The 19,571-nt window shown below is 37.0% G+C and overlaps 1 protein-coding gene across 9 annotated transcripts in view; it reads right to left on the reverse strand.

Annotated features, from left to right (window-relative positions):
• The window catches only part of CASK (calcium/calmodulin dependent serine protein kinase), a 198,630-nt gene that overhangs the window by 38,043 nt on the left and 141,016 nt on the right, over positions 1-19,571 (reverse strand). For all 9 annotated transcript variants that reach the window (XM_050331457.1, XM_050331456.1, XM_050331455.1 and 6 more), the window contains 3 exons: positions 19,305-19,426; positions 4,795-4,872; positions 3,380-3,460 (listed from right to left, as the gene is read on the reverse strand). In XM_050331457.1, the coding sequence (XP_050187414.1) occupies positions 3,380-3,460; positions 4,795-4,872; positions 19,305-19,426 (281 nt within the window). The remainder of the gene's footprint in view (positions 1-3,379; positions 3,461-4,794; positions 4,873-19,304; positions 19,427-19,571) is intronic.

Here is a 19,571-nt window from a genome sequence, read left to right on the forward strand (position 1 = left end):
TTACATTTCTTATGTAATTCAGGGCCTTACATTTGTTTCACATCAAACATCTGCCCTGCTTGATACTATTTTTAGCAATAATATGCACCTTGTAGGAGGTTAAAATAGGGTACTTTGAATGTTATTAAAAGTTGATAATTATACTAGATGACTTCTGAATGTGTTAACAAAAATTATCACAAATTCAGAAACACCAGACCTTAAAGTACAGCAAGCTCAACTTAAATATAAGAAACATTTAATCAAAAGATTGCTATTGACTTTACTTGAAGATACTTGTTTTCTGGTAATTTTGATAATTTAGATTTTGTTTCCTGTCTCTTTTTCCTTTGCAGAACATGATAATCTTGCTAAAAATGAGTTTAATGAGAACAACTGCTTTCTACCATATTGCAAGATCACTGTCTGCAGAGAAGAGCGTAGGATGGCACATGATGATGGATAAAAATTCAATATGTAATTAAGTAAAAGCCTCCTAGAACAGCAAATGCCTAAATTGCTGCAACATACCAAACATACATAATAGAATCTTCTAGAGATGAAACTGGCATGTTTGAAAAACAAATGAAAGTTGTGCAATGGAATAAAATCTCCTTGACATGTGTGTATATAACAAATGAGGTACTTGATAGTATTTGAAAAGAATTCTTAAATTAATTAGCTGCTGAAAGACCTATATACAAAATTCACATACATTTCTTTAAATTGTTAAGCAGGTACAGATTAAATTATTAATTTATTCCTGTACCCATATGACACATGAGGGTAAAAGAGAACCAGAACAACAAAAGCCCATGAACTCAAAGATCTCAGTTAAAACACATACTTTATTGCCTTTGGTTCTGTAAAAGCCTGCACAGTCTAACTCACTAACCCTGTGCTTAAGAAAACAAGACAGACCATACTCTTCTGTCTCCTCATTAGGGATACACATTAGACAGTAACATAAATAATAATAAAATAGTCTGATATCATACAGGTGGTAATGCACATGATCCTACTTATTACACCCTACTTCTTCAGTCTCTGTGCATTAATAATGAGAGTATTGCCCTGCACAATTGCTCTGTGCCTGGCAAACACATGCAGTGTAGGCTGACAATACTGTTTTGTAGAATTACTCCCTTTCCTAACAGGCTCTATTTTAAAAGCTTTGGCTCTGCAGGGAAGTTTGGCAGAACACAACAAACACAAGCATCACTTTGTTAAGGTCTGCAGCCCCCATAAAGGTGTGCCTGAGAGCTGGAGTGGGAATGATGGGAGGGAATGGAGTTGCCCCTTTGACATCTGGAGACTCTGTGGTATCTGCACTCTACAGGTGTGGATCCACATCAGTTTATGCTGGTTTAACTGCTACTTTACACTCCTCCCTAAACTCAAGCTGTTTCTGTTCCCGTGCCCATTCTAGCTCTGGTAGTATTTATTCCTGTTATCCGAAATTCTTTTTGCTAAATGGATTGAGGTTTTTTTGAGCAATTTTCTACTAGTTTAGCACTTCAGTGCAATGCTGAAGTGCAGTTCCAGGTGAATGCCAGAACAACTGCAAGGGAGAGGATGAAACATGGGAATAAGGGATGACGTGATTTCAAAAAACTAGCAATTAAGCTTGGGATGCCACAGACTAATTTGCTGAAATTACTACTCATCAAAAATAGTTGTTATGGAATTGCAGCTTATTCCTTATAAAACCCCACTTTTTATACAATTGCAGCAAAAGAATTCTGACAGACGGTTTTAAATTTATGAGGATATCAGGAAACAGAGATAGCTATAAAAGAGGATTTTCAACTCAATTTTCCTGTCACTTGATTTGATACATGAAATTTCAATATACTACAATCATTTTTATTGATGCCTACTCAAAAATAACTTACACTTAGAAAATGCTCCTTTTCCACAGTGCCTACAAAAACAGTGCCTGTTTTTGCAACAGTGTGGTAATTACACAAAAAAGGTAAATCAAATGAACCTGTCAGATTCCAGGTAAAGAAGCTGAGTATCAGTGATGGGGTTTTTTTAATCTTTCTTGCAGTACCGTTCCATCTTATGTTCTATTTCAAGCAAGTATTCCTGTTAAATGTTGAACCAGAGCTGTTACAAACTTCAGGATAGGTACCATCTCCAGGAAATAACATCAGTGTGTTGCTGAGAACACACAGAAAAGCCAATGTCTGCATTAGCAATTAGTGCCATGAAATAGGAATGAATCCAAAGGTAAAACAACTGTATTAGTGAGGACCTGATGTACACACTGAACACATTCGAGGGGTTTTTACTTCTTCCATCTTGCCCTGTGGACTGTATGTCCATCAGATGCTGGGTTACCCTGGCTCCTGGCACACATCTTTGAGTGTAATTTTATCTGAAAGGAGTCAGCTTTGCATGCTCTGAGACCCTTATGTGATACAAGCCAAAGCACTGTAAGAGCAATCAGGAGATGCACTTCAAAAACACATTCCTGATCCAATTTAATGTACTAAAATAAATGCAGCCAAAGCTACAGTGGTCATCAAAAGAACACACTGGGACATGCAGCTATCCAGATTTCATCTGATACCTGAACAGGAGGTTGGTTTCAGCTCACTCTTTCCTGGAAATCAGTTTTATCCTTCAGACTTACAGTAATTCAGCTTTCAGGTGAGCAAACTCCACAAAGCCCCCTGTATATAATCCTTGTGTTAGGGAAAGTCAAGTTCATGACTTAAACTGACAAGAGTGTATAGCAGAGTTAAGCAAACACATTTATTTCTGAACTTATGAACTTGATCTACAGCACAAACAAAAGAAATCCCTCCAGTATTTTCACCAGACTGGACTTCAGTAAGTTGAACCAATTTATTAGGCAGCCACATCCCTGAACTTAGGACAATTACTGCCCACAAATCAGATTTGGGAAACAGACACAGCAGAAGTTGATAAGTAACACAAACTCACCAGACCGGACAAGCTATTGGTTTATTATAAAATAACATGAAATCAACACTTGTTTTGCAATGAATTCACACGTCTTTATTCTAAAAAGGCCTTGGGAAAAAGTAAAAGGAGGATCCCATCTCTACCAATGGCTATCCAAAAGGATTCATTCTTCTTTATATTTGCAACACAGCTCCCCCAAAAGACAGTGAAACTGCTCCATAATGAGATTACTTCAAACTACTGACAGTTTTCAGCACAGTAATGAGGACCAGTAGTAGCAGCAATTGTAATTCTTTTGCCAGACCAGCAGATTAGAAATACTTATTAATAGGTATATTGTACGGAGTTTCATCACTTAGAGATTTTAAGGAGAATGTACTGAACTTCAGCTTTTTAAGATAAAGAATAGAAAAAACCAAAACCAACCCCACCCAAAAATCCAACAAGAGTAGAATTTGCTTACCATGAAATGAGGTTGTGTTAAAATACGCTTTAGCTCCTTTGCATCACTGTTCTCTGGGTAACATGAAATTTCTTCCAATACCTGCAAGATAAGCAGGAGAAATGCCCCTAGTAACTGTCTTCTAAATAAAGTTATTAAGCAGATGAAACCACCTCACTGCTCAGTCAGAGAATCTCCAGATGATTATACAAATCAACATTTTTTGACAGGAAAGGGCTTATGAGAATGTGACCCCGCCCTGCCCAAGAGAATAAAATACCTCATTCCAATTTTCTCTCTGAAACAGATTAAAGCAGAAATTTGAAGGAAACATGTGTTCTTTTTTTCTTTTTTTTTTTTTCTTCAATTGAAAGTATTCCTCCAACAGCTAAATATATGGAGACAGAAATGAAGTGCTAATAGGTGACACACATCACCACCACCAGGTGTTACTTTCGCACATGGTCTCAATTTATTAAAACAATCGGTTTAAAAGCAGAATTAAAAACACTCATGAAACCAATTGTTAAAAGGCACCAAGTGTAGGTGGGCCATCTGCTACCCCACCTCCAAGCTCCAGATTTTATAAAATCTGAGCCATATCTCATCTTATCACTGGGGAAGGAGTAAATGAGCTTAACTCCTCTGCCTGCACCCTGATTCTTACACTTTTATTTTCACACTCTTGGACAATGAAAGCAGAGATTTTGCTTCTGGAAGCACGTCCCAGAATTAACTGCCAGAAAGTTTTGCGGAACAGGACTTGAGGATATCTATGACTGTGAATTCAGTTATTACATAGAGTTTGAAAGTCTTCCTATTCATTCTATTTCGATATCACTATAAACAGTGTTTTCCTATGACATTACCCCCAACAACCCTACTAATATTTACTGGTAATACATAATAAAACTTCTTTTTTTAATACTTGCAATAAATGAACAAATAAAATACTATTTGCCAGGTATAAAAAATTAAGAACATCTGTGCCTATTTATCTTTGGTTTTAATAAGCCACCCTCCTTGCACTTCCAGGTCTGCTCTTCTTAGACCTATCCATGATAAACTTGTTCTTTCAATTTAAAAAGCTGAGACTTTTGTTTTTGGGACTAAGCCATATAAACATCAAACTTCTGCTGCACATTAATAAACTGAACATGAAATATGCTGCTATTACCCAACAGAAGGGTTCCTTTTAACACTGCTGTTGATGCAGCAACGGTTAAATGATTAAACTGAGTAATATTCATAATCCTTACAGACATAATGGAATTCCGCAGGTTTATACAACTTGTTACTTTAGTAAGCAATGGTATAATTCCAGAAAATAATACAGATAATGAACTAAAATGCAGATCTTAATGAAGTAAAACAAGTTCCACTTTAAATACAATCAAACTTTGAAAGTAAAAAAAATTATATTTTAAAGCCATTACCTCTTTGGCTCTCTGTACAGCATCACTTGGAGGATTCCTGATTTGTGGGGAAGATTTTGTGTTTATTTTGTCATAAAGCTGAAATAACAAGAAAACAAACAACTGAAATCATATGCTATTTTAAAATAAATTAATGAGTGCTTACAATAGCCTGCTTATGTTACCAGGATTGAGATGATTGTTAAACTGCAAAACCCACAGATGTTTTGTATACAAAATTGAGCAGCTTAGGGTTTTGGCTTTTCATTTTTAAACATTTCCTGATTCGAACAGTGCCATAGATTCAGAGTTCACAGGATGACATGGGAAAGTTCAAGAGGTTAAGGGATTCTGCAAACCTCCCATGCTTTTTCCACAGATTTACAGAAACTATATTCTTCTACCAGAAGTGTTCCTATGAATCTTGAATAAATGCCTGTAAATCATACATTATGCTGTAAAAAGAAAATTAATCTGCATATCCCACTTGTCTCAATAAATCAAACCACTGAACATTTTGAACAGTAATTTAAATAAACCTCAGGATATGGGAAAATGCTCTTTAATACAGAACCCTACAAAAGCCAAAGACATGGAGAAAACAGAAACAAACCTTCCAAGAGTGTTCACAAAAAGGAGTACACTTACTTTACCAGGATTTTCTAATGGACAGAAGAATGTCAGTGTAATTAAATAGGCTATTGTAAACACTCCAGGTTAATTATTTAAAAAACCCTAACTTTAAAAAAACATTCAACTATGCAAAATACAACAGGAGAAAGATCTTTCCTCATTTTCAAATTAGAGACAGATACTACAGGTTCTTTTTCATACAAACCTAACAGACTGTGCATGTTTTAAAGGAATGAATGTATACTTAAGAATAACCTGGAACAGCAATAAGTAGTAATATAATAAAAATAAACAATAATAAGTTTTGGCTTATATTTCAAACAATATAAAGATGGTCATGCCTGTAATTATTTCCTATTTATGTTAGACTACTTCTTTGAAATGAAAGACAGAAATAAGACACAAATAACTGTTTTTAGGAAATTACAAGAAATTTTTATCACAGTGAGGGTGGTGTAACTGCAACAAGTTGGCCAGGGAAGTTGGGGAATCTCTCAACTTTGGAAATACTCAACATTCAACTGCAATTAAAAACAGTGTATGTAAACAAACATACCAAACACAAAAGGGACCTTAATCAAACCCTAACATTGTAAAGGATGAGTTGACAAGACACCCCCCCACCCCTTTAGGCTGCTCAGCAAGGAGTTCTCAGGAGCTTCCTCTGTGAAGCCACAGCCACAGCTCCACTGTTTGGCTTTGAATGACCTTGGATGTTTGAAAAAGGGAATCTTGTCAGGACACAGAATTGCCTTCTTCTCACATGAAACACCATTCAGTTTTAGCAGATATGTAAATTGCTATAAATGCAATCCAACACAATCATAATTTTGCTGTGTTAACAATTCAATGCACGTTGAACATTTCACAATGATTTGTTACCTTCTCATAAATAAGTAAAGACAAACTACCCAACTCCAACAACTCCAAATTATGAAGTATCACACTTATGTACCTGTTGGGAAACTGCATCAAGCACAGTTTAGAGAGCAAAGTGCAGCAGAAAATGCATGATATCCAACATGAATATTATTGAATGCCTTTTTCTAAAAGTCACACATACATACTGTTTAAGATTAATGAAATTACAGAAAAGTTACGATAAAAATATTTTTATTAGTTATTTCTAGCAAGGGTTTAAAATCTAAGTCACTGAAGTTGCTGATTTCCCTCCAGTCATTATGTTCCTGTGATCCAAAACCACCAGCCGTTTACAGAAATAATTTTCTCTCAGGATCATGGGAGAGTTATCTTTTGAGATTAGGAAGGAGGCAAAAAAGAAAGTCGAGAGGAGAGTTCCTCTAAGAATGTTTAGAAAAAAAAAAATCAAGGCGAAGTTCAGACTAAACAAGGGTGCATTTATTTTTCTGTAGCTCCTTCAAGCTGAGACATGGCAATTAAATCATCTTCCATGACTGCTACTTACTGATTCTTGCTTCCAAAGGCATCAAGCTATTAGGAGAGACTCTGAGAGTACTTAAAACAAAAACCTTCCTATTTGCATTAAGGTTTAAAGCCAATATTACCCAAGTCACATTCCATTCACTGTGGAGGTAGAAGAGAGCCTCATCTAGAGAAAGGCTGTGTTTCTGGTAGCGTCATTAGCACAAGCAGATCTCTTCCTTTTTAAATGGTATATTCTAATTCAAGTTAGTTCATGGAGTTTTTCGTTTACAAGGGGGCCAGGCTACATATTGTAAGAGCAGCAAGGCTTATATTATGCATTAATGCACCAGAACTGCTGAAGAAGTCCCACCTTCTTCCAATATTTGAAAAAAAGGCTGGTTTTGCAAAACTTTTCAATATTTTTGCACTTAAATACTAGCTGTAGCAGAAGCAACTTAGAATAAGGAATTTACTGCCATAATTCATCTCTGAAAACTACAACTACAAACTTCAAATCTTTGAAGGTAGAGGTCTCATTTAGACACATTAAAAAGGACATTAGTTCCCTTGGACAAAAGAAAACTCCGAATAAAACCTGTCTGCACACATAGATTAAAGGCTTTATATACTCCTGTGGTAGAGAACACATTCCTACCTGCAGGTAGCTACACAATTTTAATCATAGAAAGCCAGCCTGTTTACAATGCTGTCGCCTTTCAGCAGCCCTGGAAATTTGAGTCCTTCAGGGACCACAGCAAAGGTGGTTTCTTGTGGAACAGAATGAACTGGCATTTTTATGTAATACCACCAGACTTACAGCAGGACAAAATCTGTATGTGCCCAAATTATGGGCTTTCTTTTGCTGGAAGTGTCTATTTTCCAGCAAAGAACTCTGCCCCCTCAGCCCAGGAGCCCAACCTCCAAAAATTTCACTCTGCAATAAGCATAAACATAACAATCAAAAATTTCTAATAATTAAATACAACAGCATTTGTAATGTTTGGCATTTCCAGACTTCTGAATACTTTGCATCTCAGCCTCGCTCCTCAGCACCAGTTATTCTGCATTTGCTAGACAGAAAATCAAAACAGAGAGCTTGCTCTAGATGAGCTTAACAATTCCCAACTGATACATTAACAAAACAAATATAAATTGACATTATAGCTAACAAACAACATAGTACTGCTTCTTAAAGAGACAAGTTTTGATTTAAAATTTGCACTCTAGAACACAAATGAAGAGAATACCCACAAGTTGTCAAGTAGTGTTGCTATCAGTTCCCCAGCTTTTGCAGAGTGGAGACTTTTTGTCTTCTGCCTGTATAAAGGGAACTCGTTTCTGCTGATATTTCAAGCAGACTGCCCAAAGCCTAATCCACAATCAGGCAGGCGAGACAAAACAACAAACTCCTCTTCTGACTAGTTTTTCAGATGTGCAGAAATTCCTTTTTAACCATTTCCTGTAAGAGGAGTCAGAATACTGTCCCAACACAACTCCCGTTCAATGGCACACTGAAAAATTTAGATATGTCACAAGTAGCAGAAATTTAGCCTCACTGCCTCATCTAGTCTTGAATGTGGTCAAAGATGGATCACACAGTGAAATCAGTAAGTATTCTACCTGTCCAAAATCTGGAAGTTTCTGTGAGGCAAATCACAAACTTGTTAAAACAAGAGCTACTGAGTTGCTAAAGCAAAAACCTCCATCATCTTTCAACACAAATACACATTTTTGTGGGGATTCAGTTGCAATTCAGACAGATACTGGATTGCCAACCTTACACATTAAATCCCCAAACTGAAACATCTAAAAGTAACCATTAAAATATGCCCTTATGTATTTTTTTGCTTTCTGAACATTTTAACCACGTGCAACACAGTGATATTAGAGGGCTGCTTTTCATCACTTTTAGGTTTTTGTACCATCTAAAAAATTGTCATGTGGAGGTGCTGCCTCTTGCACAGAAACATTCACTAACTTGCTGTTACTTCCCACAGCTCCCTATCCTGGTTCTCCATTAACCCCTGAGGTTTCATGTGTTGCAAGTCTGACAGAAATCCATAACCCACTGAATGAAATCATATTCACAAGCAGTAATATCAAAGAAGGGCTAAAATTATAGATCCAATTAGATAATTGCTAGACCACTTCATTCCTCCTTCTGCCATTTCTGTTTCACATCTCCCTTTCCATGCAGAACACTGTAATGCTCCCATGGGAGCCTCTTTCCTTGGGATTCTAAGCTTTCCAAGAAACACATCCCTGAAGCTATCAATTCCTACTGAGTAACAAGGTCACAGTCACCAGAGGCTTTATCTCCTACTTTGTTTAAAGACAGTTTGCTCTTTTAAACCCTCTGTTTTTCACTGCTAAGGATTGTGCCTGAAGCTCTCTGATGCCACTTCAGCATCCGAGACATAACATTTACTTCCCAGCATAACTCCATGGCACAGGTTACAGTCCCATCCCATATCCAAGCCCAAAGCATATTCAAGACTCTACTTTGTGCTTCTGTAGCATTACAGGTCACAGCCCTCCACAGCTTCAAACCTTTTTCTGTGTGACACACAAGTTGCAGAACAGGAGCACGATCAACCTTTGCATTCCAGCATCTTAGTAGAACACAGATGATCAAGGTTCATTCTCCTGAGGATGAACATAAATTAAAGGACAGAAGCTGAGAGATATGGTATCTGTTTAATTAAGGTGAAAATGTGAAATGATTGCAGGTTTCCTTTCAGAGGGAAAGCACCTGCCCCCAACCCCTAAGCAGTGCACAGCCAAAAGACTGTGCAGCGTTTCCTTTGTAGTAATCCAGTGGGTAAAAAAGAATCCAGAAAGCATTTTTATTGCCTTCACAGGGTCTGTCAATTAGTGACAATTTGGTTACATGACAGCTGGAAGGAAAGGGCACAGCCATTAACCAGTGTCAGCAACAGGGAAAGATGCCCTGTGGCATTACATGCATTACCACTCAATATTTTATCATCTAAATTTTGCATTGACATATTTTGTATGCTTGGAAACACCAGGGGAACTAGAAGGTTAAGGTATAGAACACTGAGAAGATTTTCCATTCTGTTACATAGCTAAATGTCGTATCTATCTTTTGATCCAAACCTTACAAAGTGAAAACATGTCCAAGTTAAATTCAATAGGTTCTTAGTGCTGTGGTGAAACTGCAGGCAGTGCTGAACTGTGGGGAAATGACACAAAGTTCAACCTGAAAGCAAGACTACACAAATCTGTGCAGCTTCACACACTGTGCTGATGTACATGGGGGTGGCCATTCCTTAACTGTTATTTCTTATTTTGCTAGTTTAGACAGGCAGCAATTTTAGCATTAAAAATGATAAAGCAAATATTTCTACTTATGCATATTATGTGGCTTTTTAAAGTCTTCACAGAGCACTAACTATTTTTACAGTTTGTTCTAAATCAATCTTTGATATAATTTTAGTTTTTAAACCGATATAGTTTAAAGCAGATTCAAGGACACATTTATGCTTATACTGGTTCAGACCCCATGGTCAAGTGTCAAGAGGATCAGTAATATCTGATTTTTATATTCTATTTCTTAGCAAGGGGCTAAGTTTTTACTTTCAGTGTACGTGAACTACAAACAAATTTTAGCTCTATTGTAGAATATATTCCTTTTTAGCAGAATCTATCAACTGCTATGCACTTACTCTGTAAAATTAAAGCTTTAGCACTTCAGAGGTAAAAGATCTGAGGAAAGGACTATATTTTTACAAAACAAATGGCAGAGTATGTGCATTTTCACCCCCTGCAACTGCTGTTTTAAATTGTGCCTCTTGATTTGCTTCATATTTACCAAGGTTTCAATTAATCTTTTTATTTATTTATTTCAAGTTGTCTCAAAGAAGTATTGATAATGAAGTTATGCTGCTCCTCGAAATCACACAAGACATTATTTCATTCTATTTAATTGCAGGTAGCCCTAAGTGCCTCATTCATGTATATTGAATCCAGACTCCAGTGTCTGACAGCATTATGCTTCACTATCAGCTGAGACTCTAACCTAGTAATGTGTCTCATATCTTAAGAAAAACCCATATTCATTTTCATCATGAAGATTTTATTGACTGCAGAAGCTGCAGATCTCAGCAAGTGACAGCAGATATTAAAGTCATGTCAGGCCCATGTAACATAGCTTGCCAAAGTGGAAGAGGTTGCAGTTCAGCAAATTCCAGATCACAAGTAATACATGTAGGAAAATGTATGTTCTCTCAAATTGTAAAGTGTGGTAAGAAAAGCCTGGGATAATTTTAAATAAACACACGCTACACCTCAAAATCAAAGTCACAAACCAAAAATTATTTAGATTTCAGTAGACTGACTATGATGTTTTCCTACCTCCTCAAAGGAGGTGAGACCTCTTCAACTTCTGCTGCCACGAGCTGAGTGCAGATACCCAGGGTACCCTTCAGTCCTCCACTACACACAACACATCCTCAGTATGCCACCTAATCCCTTCTGTTCCAGGAACCCTCTGCCCAAGTCCTTCTGGCCTTTTTTTTTTTTTTTTTTTTTTTGGTCTCAACTCCATTTCTGTATCATAAACCAGATTTTAATCTGTTCACATTGCAAATGTTTTAACTTCTTCTGCAAAGATGAAATATGTAAAAATAGGATGAAATAAAGGTACTGCTTTGCACATGGCAGTGCCAAGGAAACCAGTATAGCAGCTGGAAAACCAACAGAGTGAAGTTCAAAGATCCCAATAAAACCCCCACTCACTCTCATTCTGGAATGTACTAGAAGTACTGTTGTGAAAGACGGGCTCACATCATTATTTGACAAGGTACTTTAAGAGATTAATAATTTCAAGGACACAAAAATCCCATTATACTACTTTTCTGCATCAGATATCTAATAGAAGCTGATCTTAAAAAAACCAAGGAAAACCAGCTTTTAAAGATGACAAAAAGCAGCTGATCAGATAAAAGTAAATGAAAACGACATTGAGGTGCTGGAGCATGTCCAGAGAAGGGCGACAAAGCTGGTGAAGGGTCTGAGGAGCAGCTGAGAGAGCTGAGGGTGTTCAGCCAGGAGAAAAGGAGGCTCATGGTGGACCTTACTGCTCTCTACAACAACCTGAAAGGAGATTGTGACCAGGTGGGGGTTGGTTTCTTCCCCCAGGTAACAAGTGGTAGGACAAGAGGAAATGACCTCAGGTTGCATGAGGGGAGGTTTCAGTTGGATATTAGGAAAAATTTCTTCACTGAAAGGGTTGTCAAAAGCACTGGAACAGGCTGCCTGGGGAAGGGGTGGAGTCACCATCCCTGGAGGTAGTTAAATCCACAACGATTACAGCAGGTTGGCAAAGCACACAGCTTCTCACCTGCTTTGTGATACCGAGCATATCTTGCACCAGGAGGTGATAATGCTGGAGTTAAACAATTTTGTTTCTCCCTATTCATGTAAATTTTTTGCAATAATATACTGAGAATAAAAATGTACTGCAATGGGATCACTAGTACCTAGAAGAGCCAACATGCACCAGCCAAGTACTTGAAGAACTGGAAGTAGGAGGCAGGGAGGCCTGACTGACTTCAAAGACAGAAGCAGAGCTTACTGGGCTGTCAGTACATTGCCTTTGGGTTTTTTAATGTAAACTAAGTGTAGACTGAAGTATTATTCTGAAGGAAGATCCCAGCACTACCAAAGCCGAAGTACTATTCAAGATTTGTGCACTGTATCACAGGTGCTGTAGCCTTTATTTTTGTAATTTCTCAGAGTTAAGTCCCAAGCTCCCAGAGAAACAATAAATCTGAAAATCTGAAGCTTATTAAGGAAAAAAACCCTCCAAACATGACACGCAGCCCTTAGAGTTAACAAGGAACTGAATCTAATTTGAAATACATGCAACATAATAAGAAGTGAAGAAAATGCAGAAAGTTAAATATGAAAATGATCTTTTTTCTCTCAAGACAGTATCAGTGAGGTTAACTATATGTTCTACAAATGGCAAGAGTAGAATTTTAGTGTTCTTTGACATATCAGGGCCAAATAATTTAAAAATACACTGTAATCATGGGAATTTTTAATTCCACATACAAATAAAAGAAAGGTCTATGGATTTATGCTTTTGGAGTAAGATGTGTTGTTGCACAAAGACACACACATGCACAGACACAATGACACACTATTTACACAGGGAAGATGACATCAGGCCAAGAGGAATGGGCTAAGTAGTGCAATTCCCATCTAAAGTACATACTTTATTAAGCTGAATTTCACTTGATGATTCACCACACCAGTATGAAGCTTATAAATACTCAAAATGGCAGAACATTAGGTAAAAAGAAAACAGGTTAAGTGCAGCAAAGTAACTAGCACACTGTCATGCAAACTGACCCAGACTTTTGCATTGTTGGAAAGTGGTGGATAAATAAATTTCTGAAAAATTATTCTCAATCAATAGGAAAGTTACTGTTGGCTCTTACTTGTGTTAATCTTGCGTTTAAGAAACCAACTCATTTATCACTATTATATATTATAAAACATGGGAGAACAATGCTTTCTGCTCAGAAGATGAAATATAAACAAATCCCCCGTATAAATTTGTACGGCACAGAAACAGGAAGAACAAGGAAACAACGAGATGATGACAACTGGCACAGTGATCCACCTGCCTACCCAGAAACACAGAAAACGAAATGCAGAGATATGGAGTTGGAAATGGAAGGTATTTTAGAGAATGATTATGAAACAATGGAGAAGAAATTCTAGAATAGCCTCTGCTTTCAGTGTTCTTTCATACAGAGCTTCTAGAGAAGTTACCTTTCAGAGGACAAATGGACTGCACTGGTGATGATGATCCACCCCACCTGCTGAAGGAATTCTTCAAACAGTTCTCCCTAAGGCTTGGTCATTGTTCCTTCTGCACTACTTGGGAAAGGAGTTTCCACTGCATGGTGGGACAGTCCCTCCCACTCCCTGGGGCTGTGCTGCCTTTGCTGGACTGGGATAAAAGCCAGATTTGATTCCCCAAATAGCAAGGTGTTTTCCTGCCAACATAGTTTCTTTTTATTTTTTTAACAAGTATTTTCCATTTGCTTTTGTCTTACAAACATATGAAATAAAGGATAATTAAAGATAAGAAAAGGTGTTTTAAAAATGATAAAAGAATTCACTCAAGCATAACGTGTTCTGAGGGAGCTTAAGCAAGATGCGTAACACACTTTCTGATCTGCTTTTGCAAAAGAAAAGCCTTCATGATTCACTAAAACATGTTCCCCTTATATGTTTTAGCATAATCAGTATTCGAGTAAGGACCAATGTGGATCCAAAAACCCTTGAACCACACTATATGACTCACATAGGAAGTCATCCTTATTCAAATCAAAACCTAGTTAAATTAGATGATTGATGAAAATCCTTTTATTTTTATTGATGAAAAGCTTTTTATACACAGCTGCTTGTTTTATCTTCTTTATAATACAATAGATATTCCATCAGTCTGTTCATGATTTATAGCAAAAGAAAGGAAGAGGGAAATGAAAACATCCTGAAAAAACTATTTCTTTTTTTTTTATTCCAAACTATATAATAAAGTTGTTAAAATAATACACTTTGCTCAGAAAAGAGCAAATCAGGGAAAGATACATGAAGAGTTTAAAGCATTTTCAAACAGAGCACTTTACTATCAGCCATGGCTGGACACTGCTGAATAACTGCAACTTTTACAAAAGACATTCAAATGTACTGTGCCAACATCCAGCATCGAAAGGATAAACAGAGCAAACCAAAATAAATCCAGCAGAAAGCTTTAGCCAACCATGTAAGAAGCTAAACTGAGGTTCCAATAACATTCATTCTAGCAAAAGAGAAAATATGTTTCCTTAAAAGTCTGGACTTCAGGACCAAATCCGTTTGGGTGACTGACTTCAAAAGAAATCCTAAGGAAACTCTTAAGTGTGCACAGATGCATGTTCCTATGAAACATTACCATTAGCAACGAGGGATAACAGACATAAAAATGAGATTCTCTTGAAAAATCAGTATGCCTTAAATATAGGCCTGAGAATATAAATTTAACTCAAAATGAAAGAAGTGGCTGCACATATAGATATGATACAAATGGCTACTCCAAATTAACCCCATTTAGTTTAAACCAAACATGTGTAACATGTTAAGCCAGCAATAGGTAAAATGAACTTCCTCAAAAGCTCATAACCCTTCTATCACAGATACACTTGCAGAAATAACAAAACCTACCTTACCGACACCATCTATGTAACAAACTTCTTAAATTAACAGCCAAAAGATACCAGCCTAGGGAACTATCTGCCTGAGGACAGACAGATGCAGACAAAGCCAGTAGCACAGAGAGGCCCCAGTCACACAAAAGCTGATATTGTTCTCCCGCTGAGCAAAAATCTCCCTTGTAAATCGAACGACATCTGCATTCAGAATCACCCTCAGAAAGCGTCCCTGGAGAGGTGACCAAACTACTTGACTCAACAGGAGAATGATTTCTCTTGTCTCCTTCAGTGTAGGCAGCTGCATGAAAACAGCAGCTTCAGGTTTTATATTTTAGCAAACCTGCCTTCCTTTGATGCACAGACAGAGGTGAAAAGTAATGTGTAAAGATCTCCCCCATTAGCACAGCCTTGAAGCCCGCTATGCTTTTCCAAATGAATAACCATTAAAATCTTTTGTCATGGTACAGAACATCAAATGCCTCCAAAATCAGTAACCTCTTCACATTTCTTTCCAACTTCTTTATCAGTACTGCTGACATAAGTCAGCAATGTCTCCCAGGATCTCTTTCATGACAGTCAATAAAAAAATAATTTAATTCAAGCATTTGATAAGGCTTCTAAAAATCTGTCAGAGGTAATAAAAAACTGCTTCACTGCTTAAATTTAACTCTGTTTTTCCATAAAGATATTTATATACTTTACTACATTCTTTATCATCTAAATTGGATACCAGAATGAAGCAGTCTATAAAGCTTTATATAGTCATAAACTCAGACGGTTCTAAGTCACACACATAGGAATGTCCCAGTGGTCATCACACTTCTGACAGAAGCAAAGAAAAACAAAACTCACCCCAAATTAGTCTCTTACTTTACAAAAAACACCAATTACTAAACAATAAATGTTTTAAGATAGTATTTCTGAATGGTTGGTTCTAGAAGGGTCTTTTCTTTACTCTCCTCAGTAAACAAAATTAAGTTTTTAATAATGAATTGTGTAACTTCTGTGCACAAAAAAAGCACTCAGTACAATAGAAGGATTCTGTAAAATGAAGAAAAATACACACAATGAAACTATTCAATAAGCCTACATCAGGATATGCTGGTGTATTGCAGGATTTGGCCCAGAGTGAATATAAACTACTTTCTAAGTAGCTGGCATCTTTTTCCCCCTTGTTTTGAACAGCTTTGGCACTCAAGTAAATTGCAAGAGAGTCTTAAGACAGCTATCACAACAGACATACAGAAATGAATCAACAAAATACAATAGATGGGATGATGCCTTCTATGGCCTTCAGAGGTGTCTGTCCTCATAACACCCAAGTTAATGAATTACTGAGAAAGAAGACTTTTACTTTGTGATCTGAAAAAAACCTGACACATGGGTAAACTTGTACCCTTAACACAAAGATTGTCCTTTCTTATTTAGGCTTCAGAAACCGTGTTAGTTCAGAAGCAAAATAAGGTATTTCAGTAGCAGGTACGATCTACCCTCATGTGCCTAATCTAAAAATAAGGACAACTCTTGAGAACCAGTAGAAACATGAGAACAAAATTTAACTGTGGAAAACGACCACGGAAGAGGAACAGTAGCTTAATGCAAAGTGACACCCACAACTTCACAATAGATGAGAAAATGCCTATTTAATGGAATATAATGCTTTCCAGGTTACTTGGTCTGGTGGCTTCAGTAGCCTCAAATAATCTGAACCCAAATACAACTGATGATTTTTTCACAGATCTGAGAGAGAAGCTGGAATAGTATCAATTAATAAAGAGAAACCAACCTCCCACACTTGAGTTAGTGCATGAAAAAGACATACTACCCTTCCAAACAATACTGCCTGTAATTTGCTTCAGTCTTTCAAATATGTATTTCATGACACTGAAACCTTTTAAAATTTTATTTTCTATTATTCTAATCGAAGTATCTCCATCATTCCCCCTTCCACATAGCATAATAAAACAAAAATGCTTTTTGATAGCATTTTGCTCTCATATATATGTTATTATAATGGGCAATTAAATGCATGCCTGTGTGAGAGAATGACCATGACAAAGAATGGGAAAATTGTAGAAATTCATTGCTGTTTTTTCTTGTTTAAAAAGCTACAACACACCATCACAGAAATAAGAGGTCATGAATGAGGTACTATAAACCAGACTGGTGCTGCCAAGAACAGAGAAAAGTAAAAGCATTGCAGAAGCATGAGTTAATGTCTGACAGACCTGTCATACAGCAAAATACTTAAACTAAGACCATGTGGTTTACAAAGCCAAAGAAGTTATATGATAACATAGTAATGGTTAATAAATATCTAAAGCCTTTCTGCATGAGTGAAGAAGTGTTTTGGTACTTATTACACTGATGTTATTCTACTCCTGTCCAGATATTTTTATTTCTCGTTCATATTTCCTGATCACCTTTCTATACTGCAGTCTGCAATATAAAAAGATTAACTTAAGCATCTGGAACACAAGTTAGATGACCTTACTCTGGGGAAAAAGATTCATACTTCAATGCAAATTGCAAGATGAGTTGTTGGAGATGCAATTCAGGAAAGTCATGAGCTCCCAGTCCCCTCTTCCTGCGTGCTTCATGTAATTTTATCCACTGACTGTTTAATGTAAAATGCATAAACAGTTATCAAGAACAAAGATTACAACTGCAGAGAGTTTGCCAGAGCAATGCCCTCATCACTTAACAGGTAATTATCTCTGCTTCACCAAGTCACACCAGCAGCTCTGGTGAGGAGAAGCTTTACCAGCAGCCTTGTGCTCCCAGACAGGCCAGTTCAGAACCCAGCAGCTGGGCCTGCTTCCAGAAGGAAATGTGTGTGGATCTGAATCCTTTAAACTTGAAGAATGCTCAGAATTCAAGCGACCCCCTATTCATTAATGAAATCGTAAGAACTGCACAAATCATCAATTATGTTTTAAAGAGTTTGGACACCAAAGGACCGACGGCACCACTTACATTCAGATCATAGCCCTGCAAAGCTGCAGAGAGGAACTAAAGCATTCAACAAATTTTCAGAAACTCCTTAAAGTCTCTACAACCAGAATCATTTACCTGCAGATCAGAGAGCTGGAACGACTCCTATTCCTGTGAGTCTACCACGGGGTAAAAACTACAGACACCGTGTTAGATTTGTGATATTCAACAAGGTATCCAAGCCATTCAATTTAAGACATAGTAATAAAGTTGTCACCATCCACATGGGCACATAAGAATTTGGTTTGATTCAGGAGTACACTTCTGAAATTAATCTTCTGATTATGCCCACCTACCACATCCTTTGTTTTTCACCATACAGTGTTACCAGACCATGCTTGCTTTCAACCAACACTAAAACAGAAGATGCTGTTCATCTACCAGTCTACAGAACTGCAGCATAGCCAGAATGAAGTAAAAGCTCTTAAAATACCCAAAGTCAGCAACTGCTTTGTTCTACAAATCTGCTACTGTTATGTTGTAGTACTTGCTAATGTGGACATAGACTATGTCTCTGAGGATTTGGGTCCATCCTGAGTTTCTTCTCTGTGCATTTTGTAGATCGCTTTAGAAAAAGTTGGTCACGTCTGACAGTAAGTTCTCTGTCTTCAACATTCCATGTATCCCAGAAAAAAGTCAGGGAAAGATTTTTCTGCTACTTTTGGACCTTTATTTTAGACCCCAATGCTGTGTAGATACAGAAATCACTGACAGCATGATGACAGCTTTTGAATTTGTTCTTCAGTGAGGGTTTTGGCACCGCTGTCTTATGGAGTAACAGCTCTCGTGAACCACAGAATAACAGAGATTTAAATGACTGAGCCTATGACACACCGTGTTCAAGTGCAGGAGAGGAATGAGCATACCCAGGTGCTTCACACAAAAAAAGTCATAACTTTTAAGAATATCCCTAGAACTGGTCTCAGATTAGTACTTTACTTAAAATTAATTAAAAAAAAAAAGAATCTGTATAAACTTGCAATTCACCTCTAAAATAAAAACTAAAATCCAGCCCTTATCAAAAGAAAAAAAAGTTATTCTGATGAATTGTTTTAAAGCAAATCTATTAAATCAAGTCATTAACCACTTACATATTCTAAAACATTCTGTATGCACAGTCCTAAAATGTATTTTTGTGTAAAGTGCTAGTTGATTGTTACATTCTACACCTAAATAAATTAACTTTGGTAGGAAACAAAGAAAATATAATATACTTGGATCAAAACAAAATGCTATCCAATGAACAACAGGTATAGGAACACAAATTATTTATCAAAGAAAACTTACATCTAGTAGTGTGTGAAGATGCTGATCCTGGAAAACACTGTGAAGAAAATCTAAGTCTTTTTCACTGCAGTCTGTAAGTGCATGAATTTCTTCCAGGCTGTCCAGCACCTGTGAGACTGCTCCTATGGGGCAATAAACAGGGAAAAAAAGAGAATAAAAAATCAATAAAGCAAAGACTCACGGTAAACTGAACTTTGGAAGAGGAAACTTTCACTTCATCTGGTACAACTGGAACAGGAACTTAAAAAAGCTGGAGTTTTTACAGGA

Source organism: Myiozetetes cayanensis, unplaced genomic scaffold (assembly GCF_022539395.1).
Source record: "Myiozetetes cayanensis isolate MyiCay16 unplaced genomic scaffold, myiCay2020 scf5-8, whole genome shotgun sequence".
Taxonomy (NCBI): Eukaryota; Metazoa; Chordata; class Aves; order Passeriformes; family Tyrannidae; genus Myiozetetes; species Myiozetetes cayanensis.